This window comes from Dendrobates tinctorius, unplaced genomic scaffold (genome assembly GCF_039654945.1).
Source record: "Dendrobates tinctorius isolate UK_male_01 unplaced genomic scaffold, ASM3965494v1 ptg000206l, whole genome shotgun sequence".
In the NCBI taxonomy this organism is placed as follows: domain Eukaryota; kingdom Metazoa; phylum Chordata; class Amphibia; order Anura; family Dendrobatidae; genus Dendrobates; species Dendrobates tinctorius.
In genome coordinates, this window is record NW_027361873.1 from 1,294,136 (window position 1) to 1,315,804 (window position 21,669).

The window sequence follows — 21,669 nt, forward strand, 5'->3', positions numbered from 1 at the left end:
TCGAGACAAGGCCCTAGCCCTCCGGAAGGGAGTGCGGATACTGCGCCATCCAGTCCCTCACACCATCCGTTTCTGCATGAGGATTCTAGGAAGAATGGTGGCGGCAGTGGAAGCAATCTTGTTCGCCCAGTTCCATCTTCGCCCCCTGCAGCACGCCCTCTTGTGATCCTGGGACAAGAACCCGTTGACGCACGATCACCGATGCAGGTTGTCCTCAGGTCAGACAATCAGTTCCTCCCTTCTTCAGGGAAAAACTCTTTCCCCCAGATCAGTGGCTGGTGGTCACAACCGACGCCAGCCTCCTCGGCTGGGGAGTGGTTTTTCGCCACCACACGACCCATGGTCGGTGGTCGCCGCAGGAGGCATGTCTCCCGATCAACTACGGGCGATCCGGCTTACTCTGCAACGTTTTCATCACCTTCTAGCAGGCCGCCCAGTCCGGATCCAGTCGGACAACGCCACGGCGGTGGCTTACATAAATCACCAAGGGGGCACCCGCAGCAGGGCAACCGTGCACGAGGTAGGGCACGTTCTTCACTGGGCCGAGAGGATCCGCACAGTGATATTGGAGGTCCACATCCCGGGTGTAGAAAACTGGGAGGCAGACTTCCTCGGCCGACAGGTGCTTGCGTCCAGGGAATGGTCATTACACCCCGAGGTCTTTCAGCAGATTTTTCAACGGTGGGAACACCGGATGTGGATCTGATGGCTTCCAAGGTGAAGGTGTCCGTATTTGTCGCCCGGTCCCGGGACCCGCAGGCAATCGCCGTGGATGCGCTGGTTCTGCCATGGAACCAGTTTTGCCTCCCATACCTATTTCCCCTGCTGCCACTACTTCCGAGGGTCATCAAGAAGATCAAGGCAGAAGGGGCGCCAGCGATTGTTGGCCCCAGACTGGCCTCGTCGGGCGTGGTACGCAGATCTAGTGCAGCTGCTCGCCGACGTGCCATGGCGACTACCAGAGCGCCCAGATCTACTTTCTCAGGGGCCGATCTGCCACCCGAACTCAGGGGCCCTGTGTTTGACGGCTTGGCCGCTGAATCTTGGATTCTGACTCAGGTGGGGTTTGGGCGCAAAGTGGTTGCTACAGTGGTTAGCGCCCAGAAGCCTGCCTTGGCACGAATTTACCACAACACCTGGAAGATTTTCTTTGCATGGTATCGAGGCCGCGGTTATTCTCCACTGAGATTCTCTGTCCCTAACATCTTGGCTTTTCTCCAGTCTGGTCTAGACTCAGGCTTGGCCCCCAGTTCTCTCAGGAGACAGATATCGGCTTTATCTGTCCTTTTTCAGCGCAGGATTGCTACCAACTTGCAGGTAAAGACTTTCGTTCAGGGGGTCTCCCACTTGGTACCTCCCTATAAAAGCGCCTATGAACACCTGGGACCTTAACCTGGTCCTAAGCGTTCTGCAGGAAGCTCCATTTGAGCCGCTACAGGATGTCGCTCTGTCATACCTTTCCTGGAAGGTAGTGTTCCTTGTAGCTATAACATCAATCAGGCGGGTCTCTGAGCTGGCAGACCTATCTTGTCGAGCCCCGTTTCTGGCTTTTCACAAAGACAAGGTGGTTCTTAGACCAGCGCCTCCCTTTTTGCCAAAAGTCATTTCCTCATTTCACATTAATGAGGATATTGTCTTGCCCTCTTCTTGTCCAGCACCGGTACACCGTGTGGAAAAGGCCCTGCATACGTTAGACCTGGTGCGAGCACTCAGGAGGTACGTATCACGGACGGCACCCTTTCGTCAGTCAGATGCGCTGTTCATGCTCCCTGAAGGTCGCAGGAAGGGACTCGCTGCCTCAAAATCGACCATAGCCAGATGGATTAGTTTGGCTATTCAGGAGTCCTACCGCATCAGAGGAGCGCTGATTCCAGCAGGAATCAGAGCACAATACTCGGGCAGTGGGCGCCTCTTGGGCGCTACGGCACCAGGCTTCGACGGAACAGGTTTGCAAGGCAGCAACCTGGTCCAGCCTGCACACGTTTATGTTATGATTGAGTCACCGTAGGAGGCAAAAACAGAAATACAAGCTAAGTCCAGAAAACCAGAGAAGTTGGCAACTATCAGATTGCAGACCCCTGAACCTATCAACACAACTAGCAGTAGCCGTGGGGGGTTCCTACGATGCCCTAGACCCCTCGATCACAGCCGGAGAATTTAAATAGGCCTAAAGAAAGAAAGGGGAAATCTAAACTGCCCCAGAGCAGACCCCAAAGCAATAGGCAGCCCCCAACATATAATGACGGTGAAGCAAGATGAAAACACTAACACAGACAGAAAGATAGACTGAGCAAAGACGGGGCCCAAAACTACCTAGATAGGAATGGACAGGAAGGCTGCTGTCTGCAATCTGCAAAAACCCTATCAAAGACATAAGCCAACAAGCTGAAATGAAAAAGACCCTGAAGCAGCTAGGCTTCAAAAACTAAATCAGCACTCAGGTATTTTCAGAAGACAGAGCTAAAGGAATTCAGCACACCCAGCAGGGAATGGCAGAAATCCAGAATAACAAAGCAAAACAAAGCACAAATGCAAAAAGCCGAGCAGCAAACTTAGCTTTAGAGGAGCAGGAATTCAGACTGGTCTCCAAGGATCCCAAAGAGAAATCACCCGCAGGGCAGAAGGGCGTCGGCAGCCTTATATCCAGTCAGTAACTCCACTCAGCCAGTCATCATCATCAGCCTCAGGTGTTTGATAATCAGGCTCACTACCTTTCTTTACCAGAAGAGGGAGTTCCTCGGGCCTCAGTAGTGAAGGGGAAAATGAACTCACAACACGTTTACTAAACATTACAATATCCATACTCGGGCTTCAGCGGATGCGAGCCTGGGTAGAAGGATTCTCCAAGCAGCGGTGGCACACCTTTAGACAGGAGGTGCATGTAGCTTGGATCGGTGAGTCAACTTCCTAACCAGGGACTGCTTTAGGACGTCCCACAGTACCTGTGTCCCCCAATGAGGCGAAGGAGAAACATGGATTTTTGTGATAACTCACCGAAAAATACTTTTCTCCGAGATGCTCATTGGGGGACACAACACCCACCCTGATAGCCAAGTTGGCTTCTGTTTGTTTAATACGCTCTATGTATGATATTAGGGTGGTTATTTTCTAGACATGTTGTTAGCTGCATTAGGTTGATGTCTGATTTTTGTTTGATCTCCTACTGCTTTTGCACCAAACTGGTTTCCGCCCGCAATCAGGACGAGGGTGTATACGGCGGAGGAGGAGCTAACCTCTTTTTTTGACTTGGTGTCAGCCTCTAGGCAGCAGTAGCATACACCCACAGTACCTGTGTCCCCCAATGAGCGTCTCAGATCAAAGGATTTTACGGTGAGTTATCACAAAAATCCATGTTTTACTGCTTTCTTACAAAACTGAGGAAGCCTGACTCCTGCAGGCGAGGTACAGTCCGCTGGGGAGTAGCCAATTTTATTTAAATGCAATAATAGTGTCAGCCACACTTGATACATGATAACAGACACACAATAAGCTGCTTTGTGACCTAACTAGTGCATTGTTTGAAGGAAGACAGCAAAGAATGTAAAAAAAAAAAAAAGTGCCGCTGGATAATTTGCTGATGGCAGAGTTTGTGGGGGGAAAAATAAGGAATAAACTGGATACATGGAAAATTCTCCAAGTTACTTTTCTTTAATTTTATTATGCAGCTCTACTTATTAATTTCCTATTAGCTGTTCATATCTAATGTGTAGTGTGTCTAACATGCAGGTTCTTGTGTGACTACGATGAGCTGTTTCCAGTAGCAGATGACATCCACTTGCTGCAACAAGTCTCCCCTTCTCTGTATCCTTTATGCATTCTAGCAGTGGTAGAAAACTACGCAGTCTCTCGTCTTTCCGAGTTGCCCTTAACTCTTTATTAGTGATGAAACACGCACCAGTTATTTGTTGCATGGTGTCCAGAGTGCATGGGCCGAAGTTCGGAGACCCAGGCCAAGTTGTGTACCACCAACTCAGACTTCCCCTGACAGAAGCAAAGAAGGGGCATGTGAAGGCAGCGACCAAAACTCCTACTACCCAGAAGAACCAGAAGTGAGCATTTAATTATTATTTATTTATTTTACTCACACTTAATAGCGCCATTAATTCCACAGCGCTTTACAGACATTATTGGAGCTCACACTCTAGATTCCCTATCAAGTATATCTTTGGTGTGTGGGAGGAAACCAGAGTTGTTCTGATCGGCAGTAACGTTACCGTTAGTCACAGAGCTAAAAAGCTTACTACAGGGTCAGCAGGCATCGGCTGATGAAAGACTACTCCTCCCATCAGCATATGCCTGCTTTCGCTAATAACAGCAGGAGCAGGCAGCGACTGGTAGGCATAGTAATCAGCAGGCGCCTGTGCTCAAAGTACAGAAAAAAAGTTAAAATAAAGAAATATTGAAATAAAGAACATTGTATGTACTCACCTTACACCTAATCCCTGAAACCCTTGTCACCTGGAACAGAGAAAAAAGAATAAACCACCATATTCCTTAACTATCAGCTATAATCCATACTGTCCCATGATGATTCAGATCACTTGTAGAGCAGTTACATCAGCTCATGTGACTGCTTTAACCCAGCACTGACAGGAGCTTGTAATTGCTCCTGCAGTGTGTGCTCTCAGCTGCCATAGGTGAGGTCACAGGAGTTCATCAGCTGATGAGACCCGTTGACCTCACGGCTCAGCTGCATGAGAAAGTTCTCTTCTCGGCAGAGGTGCCGTAAGTGAGATTACTGAGGCTTATTAGCTGATGAACTCTGGTGAACTTTCTCACCGCAGCTCAGTGCTACACTGTGCAGGACTGATTACACGCTCTTGTCAGTGTGTCGCCGGGTAGAGCAGCCACATTAGTGACTGCTCTACCAGTCATTAGGATCGTTGCGGGACATTATGAATTATCTCTTCACTTCGTACAGGTGAGGCATATGGTTGTTTATTTTGTTGATTCACTTGCATTTAATTTAGAGTCAGTAAAGAAGCCTGTGTCATTGAAATAAAGGACTTTATTCTGGGTGTGCTTTTTTTTTTTCCCCTTTTTTATGCAGTATTACTGTGAGGTTAGTAATGGATATGTGTCTTTATAGAAGCCTCTCCATTACTAAGCTGTGGGCTTGATGATACCGGACAATATAAATGTGACATCTACCGCACAAATATGAACACTTTCCATCTCCACAGGGCAAGTGAGAAGACCTGGCAAAGAGCGGCTGCAGGCTACTATTTTTAGGCTGGGGTTGGGGGGGTAATATCCCCTTACCAGCCTGAGAATACCTGCCCCCCAGTTGTCAGCTTTAGCTTGGCTAGTTGTCAAAACTGGGGGGGACCCCAAGCCATTTTTTAAAAAAAAATTTATTTACTTAAATAATTAAAAAAACAGCGTGGGGACCCCTGTATTCTTGATAACCAGCTTTGCTAAAGCTGACAGCTGAGGGTTGCAGCTTTCAGTTTTGCCTGGCTGATTAAAGGGTTCCCTTGTATTTTTTATAATTATTATAGCGCAATTGATAGGTCAATTAATGCTACTTTTCCAGGTGTCTGCCCCTAATTGTAGCTGTTTTGACAGCTTTTGGGCCCCTCTGAAGGTGTTTGTCTATGCATTTGGTTTTACCTCCCATTGAATTCAATGCTGTTTGGCGAATTGAACCTTAAAAGGTTCGCTTATCTCCACCCAGGACCCCAGCACTGAAAGGCTGCAGTGCTATCCACTGAGCCACTGTGTGGCGCTGTATATATGATTCTATGTAAAACATACATTTGCTGGGTTTTTTTCTTTTTTTCCATATCCCCACCTATATAAAAAAATAAAATAAAAGCAAAAAGACTTTTAAGCCTAATAATAGTCTGACACTTCTTGTTTTATAGAATGGTCATCTCCAGACTATTGCAATCTATGGCGCATGAAACTGTTGTAAAGCACATCATTAGATGATGGGAACAGCAGCTTTGGCAGGATGACTGACTCCATAGTCATATACTGAAAAAAGAATAAAAATCTTCCATCGGCATTAAAAAAAAAGAAAAAAAAAGGATGAAATTAAAATATGCATGGCTATCAGGTTTTAATTATTGCAAATATTAGAGGTGATGCAATCCCTTTTAAATTAATTGCTTTTTTCACTCAGTGTGCAGGTGCTACAGCTGCTCCCTTCCCTAGCGGTGTTGAGCTGGATTCTTTAGTGTCACAGGTGAAAGATTTGCTTCCTGAATTGGGTGAAGGCTTTGTCTTAAGATGTCTTGAAGAATATGGACACAATCCTGAAATTGTCATCAACCACTTGCTGGAGGGAAACTTGTCACCATGTCTGCAAGAATTAGATCGCTCCATGCCCAGGTACTACAATTAGTTGAAATCCAAAAGAACGGTTATGTATTTTGTGCATGCATTAAATACACTCGGGATATTAAACCTATCTCCTCACACCTTGCCAAAATGTTGGGATTGACTGTTGGGACAGTTGGTCACTTCCAGTTCAATTGTGCAAGTTGACCATTGAATCAAATGTAAAAAATGATCAAAAAGGGTAATTCCCAAGAAAGTAAGTTCTCCCCTCTACATAGGAAAGGGATAACTTTTTGATTGCCGGAGTTAGACCTCCAATGATCTGAAGAACAGGGCTTTGGATCCCAATTATGCAGAGGCAGGCGTCCAATAGAGAGTAGGCTCAAATGCTCGACCTCCACTTAATTTGCTGTCCATGGGCCTACTGGAAAAAGGCAGGTACAGTGCTCCATTATTTGCGACAGTCCAATAGACATTGAATTCAGCAAAGGTCAAACATGTACACCTCTGCTCCATTCAGGAGGGACTCTGCAGATTCATATTCTTGGGATCGCTGGGGGTTTGACCTCTGGGAATTGCAGGGATCAGTTAATTATCTTTTCTCGGATGGATAGAGCATAATTTAAGTCACTTCCGTTTCATTATAAGCTCCAGATACTTTCTTTAACTTTTTAGACAGGAGCAAGTGAATCCTTGTCCCCTTGTCACATTGCGGTCAAATGTTTTTGCGGATGATGAATTTGATGTTTTCAATCGAGATGTTGTGGACACTTCAAGGATCTGGAAGGGAAGAAGGTAGAGAATTTTTTTTTCTTCTTGTAATATTTAGAACTAATTCATATGATTGTATAGTGACCATTTTTTTTCCCCTGGAACACAGCTCAGCCATCTGCTTCGTGGCCCAACTACCGGCATCATAAATGTCTATAGTGCTTTAAAAAAAAACAAAAAAAAAACTTGCATGTAGGGAAATTCTGTTTCTCCTACGCCACATTGGGGGACACAGAGACAGTGGGTGTTATGCTGCTGACCACTAGGAGGACACTAAGTAAACCAGAAAAAAAAAGTTAGCTCCTCCCCTTCAGTATACACCCTCTCGCTTGCCAAGATTTCTCCACTTCTTACTTAGTGTGTATAGGAGGCACTTGGGTCTGGTTTCAGATGCCACCGTTTTTATTTTATTTTTGAATTTTCTGTAAATTTTTATTTTTTAATTAACGGAGTGAAGGGGGCGACGGTTCCTTTCGAAGGCCCGCTCTCCCCCGAACCAACAACAGGCAAGCACGTGGAGTAACCCTTCACGTACACTTTCCTGCGACGAATGGGGGCTGTACTCCTCCGACAATGGTTCCACGGATACGAGGGCAAGCGCAACAGGAGTGCATGGAGAAAGACAGCGCTTTTTCGGATGCCCTGAATCAGCCCCAGAGCTCTCCATCTCCCTGCCCAGAGGGAGGATCGATTGAGCAATACCCCCCTGTAAAACCTCCTCCAGCTCTGCAACATCGCCTGGAGGATGAGAAGACCCAGACTATATTCTCCCTCCGGGAGCACTGTCTCTGGAAAAGCGGTCCCATGGCGCGTCCCCCAGTCGCGTTCGCGCCTCAGCATCAGCGACTCCTGTCTCTCGCTCGCCCTCTCCTGAGGTTCACAGCAAGCATGACTCTGATTTCGTATCTGTCGCGTCAGCCCTCAGAATTCCCCATCTCATCAAAAGTTGCTTGATTCTCTTATAGAATCAGTCAACAGGATTCTGAAGTTAGATGAGGAAAATATCCCTATCTCATTTAAGGAACAAGCGTGTGTGCTGGTTATTTACCAGCCGTCCAGTAAGATAGGGATCGGCCACATAAGTGGTTCACTGGACAGAAGTTTACTCTGGCTAAATACCCTTTTGATCCAGACCTAATGAACGGTTGATTTACAGTTCCCTCCGGTGGACCCTCCTGTACCACGTCTTGCTTCTACAACGCTCCTATCTGTTTCTGAGGGTTCCTCAGTCAGAAACCCCTCCGATTGTCAAATTGGCTAAACTGCCCTTTTCAATTTTTTGGAGCTTCAGGAGCGGCGTTTTTTTCCATCCTTCGCGGCTGTTTAGGTCACTAAGGCATGGTCATTTGGACATACGTCCTGATTACTTCCTTCCTGGGCACCAATCTTCCTCCGGAGACACCCACTGTCGCCATCCAGATGCTTCACGCAGCGAACTTTGTAGTAGACGCTTCTTTTGATGCCTCCAATTTCGCGGCTCAAGCTGCCGTTCATGCGATCTCCATTAGAAGAGCCCCAGGGCTCTGCGGCTGGTGGGTGCATGCCACATCTAAAAGACTGTTGACTTCTCCTCCCTTTTCAAGCGGGTCGTCTTTTTGGAGAGAGACTGGACCCGCTCATTTCTGATACAAACGGAGGGGAAAAAGTAAACTACTTCCTCAACAAAGGGCTGTTCAGCCGTTTCGCAACCAACAGCTGACGCATTTTCGATCTTCTCGCAACAATTCCGGTTGGTCGTCCTCTACCTTCTCTTTTGGATCAGGTCGGTCTCCGCGTGGAGACGCAGGCTCCCAGATCTCATACAGACCTAACCGTTCTTGGAAACCCAGGCCTAGGGCTTCTGGATCTAGGGGAGCCAGATATCATAGATCTACCCAATGACAACAAGTGGGTCAGGGAGCTGGTGTCCTCCGTTTACAAAATAGAATTTTCTTCTCCCCCTCCAACTCGGTTTTTCCTTTCCTCTCCCCCCAAGAAAAAGACAAGAGCCTTCCTTCGGGCTGTTAAGGGTCGGAGTCATCATTCCGGTCCCCCATCACGAAAGGTTCAGAGGATTATATTTAAACCTTTTGTGTTTCCAAAAAAGGACGTGACGATGTCACCCATTCTGGATCTCAAACTGTTAAATCAGTTTGTCAGGGTACAGCGATTCTGAAAGGAATTTCTCTGATCAGTTGTCGCTTCCATGGAAAAAGCAGAGTTCCTAGCATCCATCGACATCAAGGATGCTTACCTTCACATTCCGATCTGCCCATCCCTCCAGCAGTTTCTGCATTTTGCAATTCACAAGGAACACATCCAGTTCGTTGTCTTGCCCTTCGGACTCGCCACCGCCCCAGGGTCTTTACCAGGGTCATAGCGGCTGCCATGGCCATTCTCCACTCTCAGGGAGTGGTGGTGTTACCGTATCTGGACGACCTGCTCATCAAGGGTCCGTCCCTTCCAGCCTGCGAGGAATCCATGGATAACAGTAAATACACTTTCTCGCCTGGGGTGGAAGATAAACTTTGAAAAGTCTTTCCCACAACTGGCTCAGCAGATTTCCCTTTTAGGGATGATCTTGGACACTTCCTGCGGGTTGGTCATTCTCCCTCCCTGAGAGACCCAAGCCTTACAACAGGCAGCGCAACTGTTTTCTCACTCTATTCGTTTCGGCATGAGAGTTCTAGGAAAGTTGGTGTCAGCAATGGAAGCAGTTCCATTTGCACAGTTCTACCTCTGTCCCTTACAACACGCGTTGCCATTAGCTTAGGACAAGTACCCGTTCTCCCTGGATCGTTGGATCCCTCTGTCAGGCAATCCCTCAGATGGTGGACACTGAGGTCCTCCCTGAATCAAGGGAGGTCTTTTCTCCCAGTAAGATGGTTGGTAGTAACCACCGACGCAAGTCTCCTCAGCTGGGGAGTGGTATTTCGTCGCCACACGGAACAGGGTCATTGGTCAACTCGAGAGTCAGCCTCCCCATCAACATTTTGGAGATGCAAGCGATCAGTTTAGCTCTACGGAGTTTCCACCGTCTCCTCGCAGGTCTCATCAAGTTCCAATCCGACAACGCCACGGCTGTAGCGAATATCAACTGCCAGGGAAGTACCCGGAGCACAATGGCCGTGCACGAAGCGAGTCACATCCTCCATTGGGCCGAGTGTAGAAAATTGGCCGGCAGATTTTCTCAGTCGCCAAGGCATTGCCTCAGCGAAGTGGTCTCTTCATCCGGAAGTCTTTTCAACAGATTTGTCATCGTTGGAGGACTCCGGATGTGGATCTCATGGCCTCAAGACTAAACAGCAAGATTCCTCGGTTCATTTCCCAATCGCGTGATCCATGCGCCATCGCAATGGACGCCATAGTTCTGCAATGGCACCGGTTTCGGCTCCCGTACATCTTCCCTCCTCTTCTCTTGCTTCCAAGGGTCATTAAGAAGATCAGAGCAGAGGCAGTATCAGTGATCCTTGTCGCGCCAGATTGGCCGCACCAAGCATGGTATGCAGAACTAATACAACTAGTTGCCGACGTCCCCTGGCAACTTCCAGTCTGCATGGATCTACACTTGCAGGGCCCGATTTACCACCAGAACTCCAGGGCCCTGTCTCTTTGAAGGCGTGGCCGTTGAATCCTGGATTTTAGCACAGGCTGGGTTCTCTCACGACGTGATTTCCACCATGATTAGTGCTAGGAAGCCTGTGTCCATGTGCATCTATCACCGCACCTGGACAACCTTCTTTTCGTGGTGCAAGGATCATGGTCGATCACCTCTGGTGTTTTTCCATTCCGGCCAGATTGCAATTCCTTCAATCTGGTTTCAAATCAGGCCTCGTGCTTAGCTCGCTCAAGGGCCAAATTTCGCCCTTGTCAGCGCTTTTCCGACGCAGAATTGTCACCAAACTTCAGGTCAAGACGTTCATTCAGAGAGTTTTCCATGTGGCGCCTCCTTATAGAGGGCCATTGGAATCTTGGGACCTTAACCTGGTTCTCGAGGCTTTACGGGAGGCTCCTTTCGAGCCGTCGCAGGACGTGTCACTGTCCGTCCTCTCTTGGAAGGTGGTTTTTCTACTGGCAATTACGCCAGTCGGACGAGTTTTGGAATTCGCAGCTCTGTCCTGCCGTTTGCTATTCCTAAATTTTTCATCAGGAAAAGGTAGTTCTCAGGACGTCCCCGTCCTTCCTGCCCAATTTCGTCTCCTCTTTCCATCTCAACGAGGAAATTATTTTGCCTTTCCTTTTGTTCGGCGCCAGTCCATCGCATTGAGAAGGCCCTCAACTCCCTGGATGTGGTTAGGGCGCTGAGACGGTACATCTCGCGGACGGCTCCCTTCCACAAGTCAGATGCCCTGTTCATGCTTCCAGAGGGGCATAGGTAGGGTCTAGCTGTGTCAAAGCAACGCTAGCCAGGTGGATTCCCCTGGCGATTCAGTAGTTCTACTGTATCAGGAACTCGCCTGTCCCACTGGAGATTAAGGCGCACTCTACCTGGTCAGTGGGCGCCTCTTCGGCTATTCGGCACCAGGCCTCGGCAGAACAGGTCTGCAAGGCTGCGATTTGTCCAGTCTAAATTCACACATGTAAGGAGCATCCAGCCCTACATAAGCCATAGCATAAAGATATATAGTGTTAAAAATAATTTTTATTCAACATCGCATAAAAACACAATAAACATAGTAATAGATGAAATGGTTGGTTATAGGAGACAAACAGAATTCCCCGGAACCACTCAGAGCTTAGATACAGTAATGTGCACCGCAGAAGAGACCTCCAAAGGGAGAAAAATGTATATAATACCGCAAGCCACAAGCCTAAGTGTACTGTTGCTCATAATCAAAACCTCACCCTGCAGATATATTCAAGTAATACATCGGCTAGACTCCGGTATGAATCAGGGATAAGGGGCCAATACAGAGCAAAGGGGCCCATAAAAGGGATAATGAGTGGGTAATATCCCTTAATACATAAAGTGGCAGTGCAGATTAAAGTGCCCTTTAGTGCTTACCCATGTAGGTGAGTATCCCGGTTCCAGGAACGTGCCCCGTGCACTTTAATCTGCAGTGCCACTTTATGTATTAAAGGATATTACCCTCATACATGGATTTACCTCTGGGTTATTTAGTTGCGGTCAACCACACTCATTACCCCTTTTACATTTTTCTCCCTTTGGAGGTCTCTTCTGCGGTGCACATTACTGTATCTAAGCTCTGAGTGGTTCCGGGGGAATTCTGTTTGCCTCCTATAACCAACCATTTCATCTATTACTATGTTTATTGTGTTTTTATGCGATGTTGAATAAAAATTATTTTTAACGCTATATATCTTTATGCTATGGCTTATGTAGGGCTGGATGCTCCTTACATGTGTGAATTTTGACTATGCTGGGAGTTGCCCGTCCCCTTAGGGGAATATGGAATTTTTCTATCACCTATTGTATCTGTTATATTAAATTGATTTGTCCAGTCTGCATACTTTTTACAAAATATTACCAATTTCATTCTCAGGCCTGTCCGCAAGGCTGCGACTTGATCCAGCCTGCATACCTTAACAAACATTGCCTGATTCATTCTCAGGCCTCTGCGGATGCAGCCTGCAATCGGCAGTACCTCACTGACTCAGTGGTACATGGGGTATTAGCAGATGTATGCTCCCCACCCAGGGACTGCTTTAGGACGTCCCACTGTCTGTGTCCCCCAATGAGAGGCGTAGGAGAAATAGGGATTTTTGTGTACTCACCATAAAATCCTTTTCTCCGAGCCAGTCATTGGGGGACACAGCACCCACCCTGTTTAGCCTATTGGCTCACTGTAGCATTCTTAGGCTTTGACTTAGTTATGGTTATTATTGACTGTTTATGCTCCTAATGCTTTTTTCACCGAACTGGAGAAATCTCAGCCAGGGAGAGGGTGTATACTGCAGGGGAGGAGCTAACTTTTTTTCTGGTTTACTTAGTGTCCCCCTAGTGGCCAGCAGCATAACACCCACTGTCTGTGTCCCCCAATGATTGGCTCGGAGGAAAGGATTTTACGGTGAGTACATAAAAATCCCTATTTTTACTGTGTGGCATTTTCTAATGACAGACATGTAATCTTGAACTTTAAGAATTGCTGCCTAGAGGGGGATTTCTCCAGTGATATCTAGGATGCGGTACTTTAGTGTGTGTGTATATGTATGTGTGTGTGTGTATATATATATATATATATATATATATATATATATATATATATATATATACACACATACACACATACACACACACACACACACTACCGTTCAAAAGTTTAGGGTCACTTCGAAATTTCCTTATTTTGAAAGAAAAGCAGTTTTTTCCAATGAAGCTAACATTAAATTATTCAGAAATACACTCTATACATTGATAATGTCGTAAATGACTATTTTAACTGCAAACGTCTGGTTTGTAATGCAATATCTTCATATGTGTATAGAGCCCATTTCCAACAACCATCACTCCAGTGTTCTTATGGTACTTTGTGTTTGCTAACTATGTAAGAAGGCTAATGGATGGTTAGAATACCTTTGAAAACCCTTGTGCAAGTATGTTAGCACAGCTGAAAATAGTTTGGCTGATTAGAGAAGCTATATACCTGACCTTCCTTTGAGCTAGTTGAGAATCTGGAGCATTACATTTGTTGGTTCCATTAAACTCTCAAAATGGCCAGAAAAAAAGAACTTTCATGTGAAACTCGACAGTCTATTCTTGTTCTTAGAAATGAAGGCTGTTCTATGTGAGAAATTGCCAAGAAACTGAAGATTTCCTACAATAGTGTGTACTACTCCCTTCAGAGGAGAGCACAAACAGGCTCTAACCAGAGTAGAAAGAGAAGTGGGAGGTCCCGCTGCACAACTTAGCAACAAGACAAGTACATTAGAGTCTGTAGTTTGAGAAATCGATGCCTCACAGGTCCTCAACTGACAGCTTCATTAAATAGTACATGCAAAACACCAGTGTCAACGTCTACAGTGAAGAGGCGACTCCGGATGCTGGCCTTCAGGGCAGAGTGGCAAAGAAAAAGCCATATCTGAGACTGGCTAATAAAAGGAAAAGATTAATATGGGCAAAAGAACACAGACATTGGACAGAGGAAGATTGGAAAAATGTGTTATGGACAGATGAATCCAAGTTTGAGGTGTTTGGATCACACAGAAGAACATTTGTGAGACGCAGAACTGAAAAGATGTTGGAAGAGTGCCTGACGCCATCTGTCAAGCATGGTGGAGGTAACGTGATGGTCTGGAGTTGCTTTGGTGCTGGTAAAGTGGGAGATTTGTACATGGTAAAAGGGATTTTGAATAAGGAAGGCTATCACTCCATTTTGCAACGCCATGCAATACCTGGTGGACAGCGCTTGATTGGAGCCAATTTCATCCCACAACAGGACAATGACCCAAAGCACACCACCAAATTATGCAAGAACTATTTAGGGAAGAAGCAGGCAGCTGGTTTTCTATGTGTAATGGAGTGGCCAGTACAGTCACCAGATCTCAACCCCATTGAGCTGTTGTGGGAGCAGCTTGACCATATGGTACACAAAAAGTTTACATCAAGCTAAACCAACTTGTGGGAGAGGCTTCTGGAAGCATGGGGTGAAATTTCTCCAGATTACCTCAACAAATTAACTGCTAGAATGCCAAAGGTCTGCAATGCTGTAATTGCTGCAAAGGGAGCATTCTTTGACGAAAGCAAAGTTTGAAGGAGAAAATTATTTCAAATAAAAATCTTTTTTTCGAACCTTGTCAATGTCTGGACTAGATTTTAAATTCATTTGGCAACTCATTTGATTAACAAAAGTATTAGTTTTCATGGAAACACAAAATTGTCTGTGTGACCCTAAACTTTTGAACGGTTGTGTGTGTGTGTGTGTATATGTCCGGGATTGGCATCCGCACCGTCGCAGCTAGAGCCACAAAATTTGTCATAGTCACAGTCACACGTCTGGACCCCGAGAGCGTCCTAAGCTATGTTGTGAGGCGAAATTTTAACCCCGCGCGTTCCAATTCACCAAACAATTTTGCCCCTATCTACATAATAGGGAAAAAGTGTGTGTGTATCAAGCCTCGCCCCTCATTATGTCATAATGGTTGCCATGGCGACGTTGATGTTATCATACGTTGCAAGCCCTCCGCTCATGATGTCATAATGGTTGACTATGGGATGGAGGATGTGTGATGGGTATATGGGCACTGGACTATGGGATGGAGGATATGTATATGGGCACGGGACTATGGGATGGAGGATGTGTGATGAGTATATGGGCACGGGACTATGAGATGGAGGATATGTATGATGAGTATATGGGCATGGGACTATGAGATGAAGGATGTGTGATGGGTATATGGGCACTCGACTGTGGGATGGCGAATATGTATGATGGGTATATGGGCATAGGACTATGGGATGGAGGATATGTATGATGGGTATATGGGCACTCGACTATGGGATCGTGGATATGTATGATGGGTATATGGGCACGGGCCTATGGGATCGTGGATATGTATGATGGGTATATGGGCACGGGACTATGGGATGAAGGATAATTATAATTTGCTATAACTAACCACAGTTAGTTACTATGCCCGGGCAGCGCCGGGCTCTTCAGCTAATATATTATACCGTATTTTTCGGACTATAAGATGCATGGACCATAAGACGCACACCAAATTTTCAGAAGGAAAACAGGGAAAAGAAATTAATGTGTCAAATGTGGGTCCGTCTTACAGTCCGAATTCTGCTTACCCAGGGGGGGATCAGCAGAACTGGTTGAGTGGGGTCACAGGAGTTGTTCGGTGGTCTGGCGATATGACTCCCATCTCAGGCTGGTGCGGTGACCTCCGGGAAATCCCATCCAAGGCTGGTGCGGCAGATTTGGCGGTGGCGCTCGGGGCTCCGCCGGCATCTTGTGAAAGCCCGGAGGCCCCGTATTATAATGTAAGGTCCTGGATGGCAGATATGTATCATCAAGGTGGTGGGCCTTGGTATGCCTGGGTCTTGCAGACCTAATAACAGCAGCTGGGTTAGCTCAGCAGAGGTGTGTTTGGTGAACGCATTAAAAGCTGCTTGAGCTAATACTGTCTGGAATGCTGAGATTGTTGAGGCTGCTACATTTACCTTGTTTCGTTATGCCTTAAGAAAGAACTGTTTGCTATTCATTTGTGCTGGAGGAAAGCTGTTTTATGATACTATGAACTCTATACTGTTTTCGTACAAAAACCCTGTGCTGGTGTGTATGAGCTGAATCCTACAATATATAACGCACACACTACATGAAATTTCGGTTTAGAGATTTATATATGATATATATACACATAGATACATATATGCACTAAAAATGTATTTATCTTTGTGCAGAAAACAAGAAACATCAGCTCAAATATTATCAGATAAGAGTGTAATACTTGCTCAGAAAGAGCGCTATGCCAGCTATAGCATGGTCTCTGAAGAACACACTGTGGATGCGGACTATGATGATGAGTATGACGACACATATGATGGCAACCAGGTTGGAGCTAATGATGCAGACTCTGATGATGAGCTCATTAGCCGCAGGTCAGTTCTGTCTCCTGTATATGTCCCATTCAATATGTCTTCTACTATTTTCCAGTACTTTCTGTACACTTGTATTTTGCTACATACTCTGTCTCCTTGCATAACCGCATTCTATTCATACTTTTCTGCATATATTATACCTTAGGCCTTTTACTATTCCTCGAGTGCTCATGTCTCGAGAGAAAGATGATGGAGAAGAGGAATTTGAAGAGCAAGAAACTGAAGAGAAAACTGTTAGGGTAACTCTAAGTGGATGACTTTTACTATATAAAAGAGTAGTAGCATATCTGCAATGTAGACGTTGTAGAAATTGTCTCCTATATATGTGCCCTGTACTGTAGATCCATATCTGAATTGTGCTACAGCGGACTTAATGTTACCTGTGTCCTACATTTTCTGACGATGTAACCAGCACCCTTTTTCCCCACAGCCTGATCACTTTGTGCAGGATCCCGCAGTACTGAGAGAACGGGCCGAGGCAAGAAGAGCAAGTTACTTAGCAAAGCGAGGGTAAGCTTTGGAGATTGTGCTGAAATATATATATGCAGAAAAAATATAGTAACTTGGGGCCTTCATGCCAAATGTGCAGGACTTTACTGTATACATTTTTTAACAACCGCTACATATATGTATATTTTTTCTGCATATATATATTTTTTTTTCTGCAATATCGTGTGGATAAGTGAAGTTGGGTTGAGCCCAATGGGATTCATTGTCTGCATACTTTTTTATTATTTTATACCTATTGCAGATGAACTAGTTTCTATCTGCTAAAAAAAAACATGTTTTTTTTCTGGTATGTGCATTTTTTTAAAATAGCTTTGATGGATCTAAACTTGTATGCATTCTGCCCTTGTTCTGGCTTGTATGATTTGGCAGGCTCGGACACATATGGTTGGGGTTCATGCGGCTGTAATCTGCATGTCTGTATTGGGGATGTATTTTTCCTGCTTTTTACAACGGATAAGTACAATGATTAGAACGCGCAGCATATAGCGCGGGTGGCGCTCCCTCAATATGTTTCTCCCCTTATTTACTAAGCACGGGCATGCAGGTACTGCGCATGTGCGGACTAGCGCATACGTGTTTGATTATCTCTCGGCCATCTTTGAATACCTTGGCGGTGAATTCACTGCCCCCCCTGAGTCTGCGCAGATGAAGGCCTTTGACGACTTCCGTTTGCGTCACACGCCGGCCTCAGCACTCTGCTGGCAACACGCCCTCGTTTTCCAGCTGTTCTCTGGCAAGCATGACTCGTATAAGGTATTTATGAGACGTCGATATACACATTGGGATCTGCCCCTAATGAAGCCAGGTTTCCTGGCGTAACGCGTCGGGCATTCTTGGGCCCCTGCCTTCCTCACTACTCATATTATACTCTGCCTTAGCGTTACTTGCCATTTTGATCTGCTGCAGGTCTCCATTTCTTGGGTACAGGTTTTATTTGGCGCTCTGCTTTGCCGCAATTTGGGGTTGTATTTTACATCTTGTATTCAGCAGAGCGCTTCTTGTTTGCCTTTCTGCTGCCCTGCAGCTTTTGCAGCGTCTGTTTGTGCATTTTTGACAGTGTGTGAAGTGTGATTTCATTAACTTAGTCATGTGTACAGGACCATAGTGTTATTTATTCCCCCTCCTCACAGTCTGTCTTAGTGGCGCTTCAGGCAGGGGTCTTTTAAACCCTATTGGGGGTTTCTGTATGTTTTTCATTGCATTTTTTGCACTTTTAATGTTTTTAACGTCTCTCAGTGTGTTTTTGGTGTTATAATAAAGTACAGTTATGCTTTCACAACTATTGTCTGGTGATCCCTGATATGTAAATGCTCCTTTTTGCTGTTTCTAGACATTGCAAGCTGTTTCTAGACATTGCAAGCTTTTGAGACTACTCAGGTCTCTTCATCAGGCATTGACAATGCCTCGAAAGCTTGCAATGTCTTACCATCTTTTCAGTTAGCCATTAAAAGGTATCAACCACTGAGGACTCTCAAATTCTGAATATTTTTCTATGTACTGGCTAACACGGTACAAAAATATAGATCTTTCCTGTATCATACAGAACTATTCATTTTGCAATTACCTTATTGGTTTGTTAAAATGACACTGGTTTTCCGCTATCACTTCCCTCCTGATGATCCCAACCACTTTCTTTACCCTGCATTGCCAGTAGTTCTAATGCTGCTGATTGAATATGATCAGATGCACCTAATGACCCTGTCTAATAAAACATCTGACAGCTGGCTTGTACCATAGATCAGCTCAGCTATGCTGATGATCCCGCTGATACTGGCTACATTTGCACCTAATGACCCTATCTAATTATTGGAAAACACATGTATTTACGACTCTATTAAAAAATCTGCCCAAAGCTTTCATGAAATCCTCGTTGCCTTGAAAGCTGTGTTGTAGCACAGCTCATTTATTCTATTCAGCTCTGTTATACATTGAAATGGGGCATTTGAATATTGGCCAAATAGTGGGTCACAGTCCCTCCATCAAAACTAGCAATGGTCACCTCTGCCATGTAAACACAAATTACCCATGTTGAGATCTATCGGGAAGCACACAGGAGAGAAGAGGGAGGGGGCCTGTAGCGCTGTGATGGAACAGTGTGCTGCTGGGAAATGTAGTTCTCGTACCTAAGAGTAGGACAGCCCATTCAGCTCTGTGAAGCTATATGCACAGAGGCGCAGAAGAAGGGTTAAAAAAAAAAAAAACGGATACAAGAAAGAAACTTTATTGGGCTTGTACTGTATATTCAATTAATAGTCAAAAATATTGTCATTGTGGGATTAACCTGTTAACCCTTTACTGACTGCTGCCATACATGTACTGTGCACGTGGGTAGTGAGTGTATGGAGCGGGCTCACTTGATGAAATCGCTCCATACCCGGCAGGTAATACCTCCGCCCACTCTGTTTGCCTATTAAATGCCGCTGTCAACCTCTGAAAACCGTAGTAGCTGGAGTTGAAAGGAAACAATGATTTTTACTATATTCAGCGATACTGTGATATTGCTGTATGTTGTCAAAGTGATCAGACGTTCGCAGGTTCAGGTCTCCTAAGGGGAATAATAAATACAGTAAAATACAGGGATGAAGAAAATCATATCGTTGGTCATTTTAACCACGCAATTTACAGTATAAAAAAATTTTTCTCAAAATGTTATAATTTTTATGTGCAAATTCACCACATTTGGATTTTTTTCGCTGTATTCTCGTACACTATTGGTAAAATGTTCTTTTGTGTGACACTATGCAACTATCCAAGAGTATCATTTCTCCTTGCGGAGAATGAAATGCTAAGCATGTCGAGATGAGGAGACTTAAAGCCGCAGTGCTCCTCTGGGAAATATGCTAATTATGCAAATTGTCTCTTCAGAGAGGAAGAGGACTAGAACTCTAGTGCCACCTATTGGAAGTAGCAATCCTAAAAGTCAATGTCGACCCTTTAATGAGCCTTGTTACATGTCTTAGGATAAAAGCCAAGCCAGAATCTCAATTTGCAGACACTGTGTTTCGGGGTACTGCCACTCGTCAGTGCAAAGATCTGGTTTGGCTGTGAGAGAGGTGTCTGGCCGATATCCAAGAGTATCATTTCTCCTTGCGGAGAATGACATGCTAAGCATGTCGAAATGAGGAAACTTAAAGCCGCAATGCTCCTCTGGGAAATATGCTAATTATGCAAATTGTCTCTTCAGATAGGTGGCACTAGAGTTCTAGTCCTCTTCCTCTCTGAAGAGACAATTTGCATAACTATGCAAATAATTCTGCAAAAAAAACCAAAAAAAACAAGCCCTCATATGTGTCTATGTGGGCAGAACAATAAAAAAAGTTACGGCTCTTGGAAGAAGGGGAGGAAAAACTGAAAACAAAAAAAAAAAACGAAATTGGTCAGAGTGGGAAGGGGTTGAAGGGTGGTTTATATGTCATATTAAGACGTGGATGAAATAGAAGGGAAACCTTTGCTTGTACTCTCATTTGCCCAGTATATAAGTCATAAAGAAGGCAGCACTGCAGATAAAAATAAATTGAAATGATTGACTTTATTGAGCCCAAATTTGTTCTCAATAATGTCCATTTTTTTTTTTCAATTTAGATTTCTCTATCGCTTCATTGGGGGACACAGAAACCATGGGGTGTATGCTGCTGCCACTAGGAGGCTGACACTATGTACAGAAAAAAGTTAGCTCCTCCTCCCCACCGACCGGCATTAATTTCCTCAGTTTAGCTTAGTGTCAGTAGGATGTGGACACGGGTCTTTTATTAGACCCATATCTACCTCAGTGTTCGCCGTTTTCAGGTTTTGCAGAGGGATATAGAGTGATTGGCCACATCTGAAGTCCCACCAGGAGGCTATGAGTACGGCGTGTACTGCCACCCCGTATCCTCATAGCTCTCCACGGAAGGACCAAGAGCCTTGAGCACGGACGCTTGTCAGGCGATCTAACTGGTCCTCTTCCCCCGTCTCCCGCCCACTCGCTCACCAGAACCTCGGTCTGGAAGAGACGCGAACATCCTTTGGCTGGATGATAGAGGTACATCTTCCTTCACAGGTGCAGAAGACTTTGAAGTGCGGCAGGACTAGGTAGAGGGTAAGTATGGGATTCCCCCCTCAGCATCCTCCCCAGTTGCACTTATCTCAGTGCTTGTTAGCAGCCGGGCTGCAGTCATGGCTCTTTTTCCCCCCTATCTTGGCTCCCCTCAACAGCCCCTTCCTCTCCCTGAATCTCCTCACCTCCTCCTCCCCGGCTGCACTTTTCATAGGGCTGGAGTGCTGCCTTCTTTATGACTTATATTATGTAACTAACTGGGCATTTGCTTGGAGGCCTGGCACCCATTTATAAGTAGCTATTAAATAGTGCTCTTCCACACTGTCCTGTTTCAATATTACCCAGGATAGCAACTTTTTATCTTAATACGTAATTTAAAAAATATCTCCTTGTGATTGGCGGCACGTAAGACTATTTCACCTGAATTGTGGCGGTGCTAAGGTTTTCGAAAGCCTGAACAGACATCAGCTGACTGCATTATGGAAGGGTGCTGCTGCATTGAGAAAACATTATAAGAGGCCAA

General features: G+C 45.4%; 1 protein-coding gene across 3 annotated transcripts in view; it reads left to right on the forward strand.

Annotated features, from left to right (window-relative positions):
* The window catches only part of ASCC2 (activating signal cointegrator 1 complex subunit 2), a 70,674-nt gene that overhangs the window by 48,696 nt on the left and 309 nt on the right, over positions 1-21,669 (forward strand). For all 3 annotated transcript variants that reach the window (XM_073554066.1, XM_073554068.1, XM_073554067.1), the window contains exons 12-18: positions 3,727-3,801; positions 3,881-4,049; positions 6,128-6,336; positions 6,961-7,080; positions 16,403-16,600; positions 16,746-16,839; positions 17,031-17,110. In XM_073554066.1, coding sequence (XP_073410167.1) covers positions 3,727-3,801; positions 3,881-4,049; positions 6,128-6,336; positions 6,961-7,080; positions 16,403-16,600; positions 16,746-16,839; positions 17,031-17,110 — 945 coding nt within the window. The remainder of the gene's footprint in view (positions 1-3,726; positions 3,802-3,880; positions 4,050-6,127; positions 6,337-6,960; positions 7,081-16,402; positions 16,601-16,745; positions 16,840-17,030; positions 17,111-21,669) is intronic.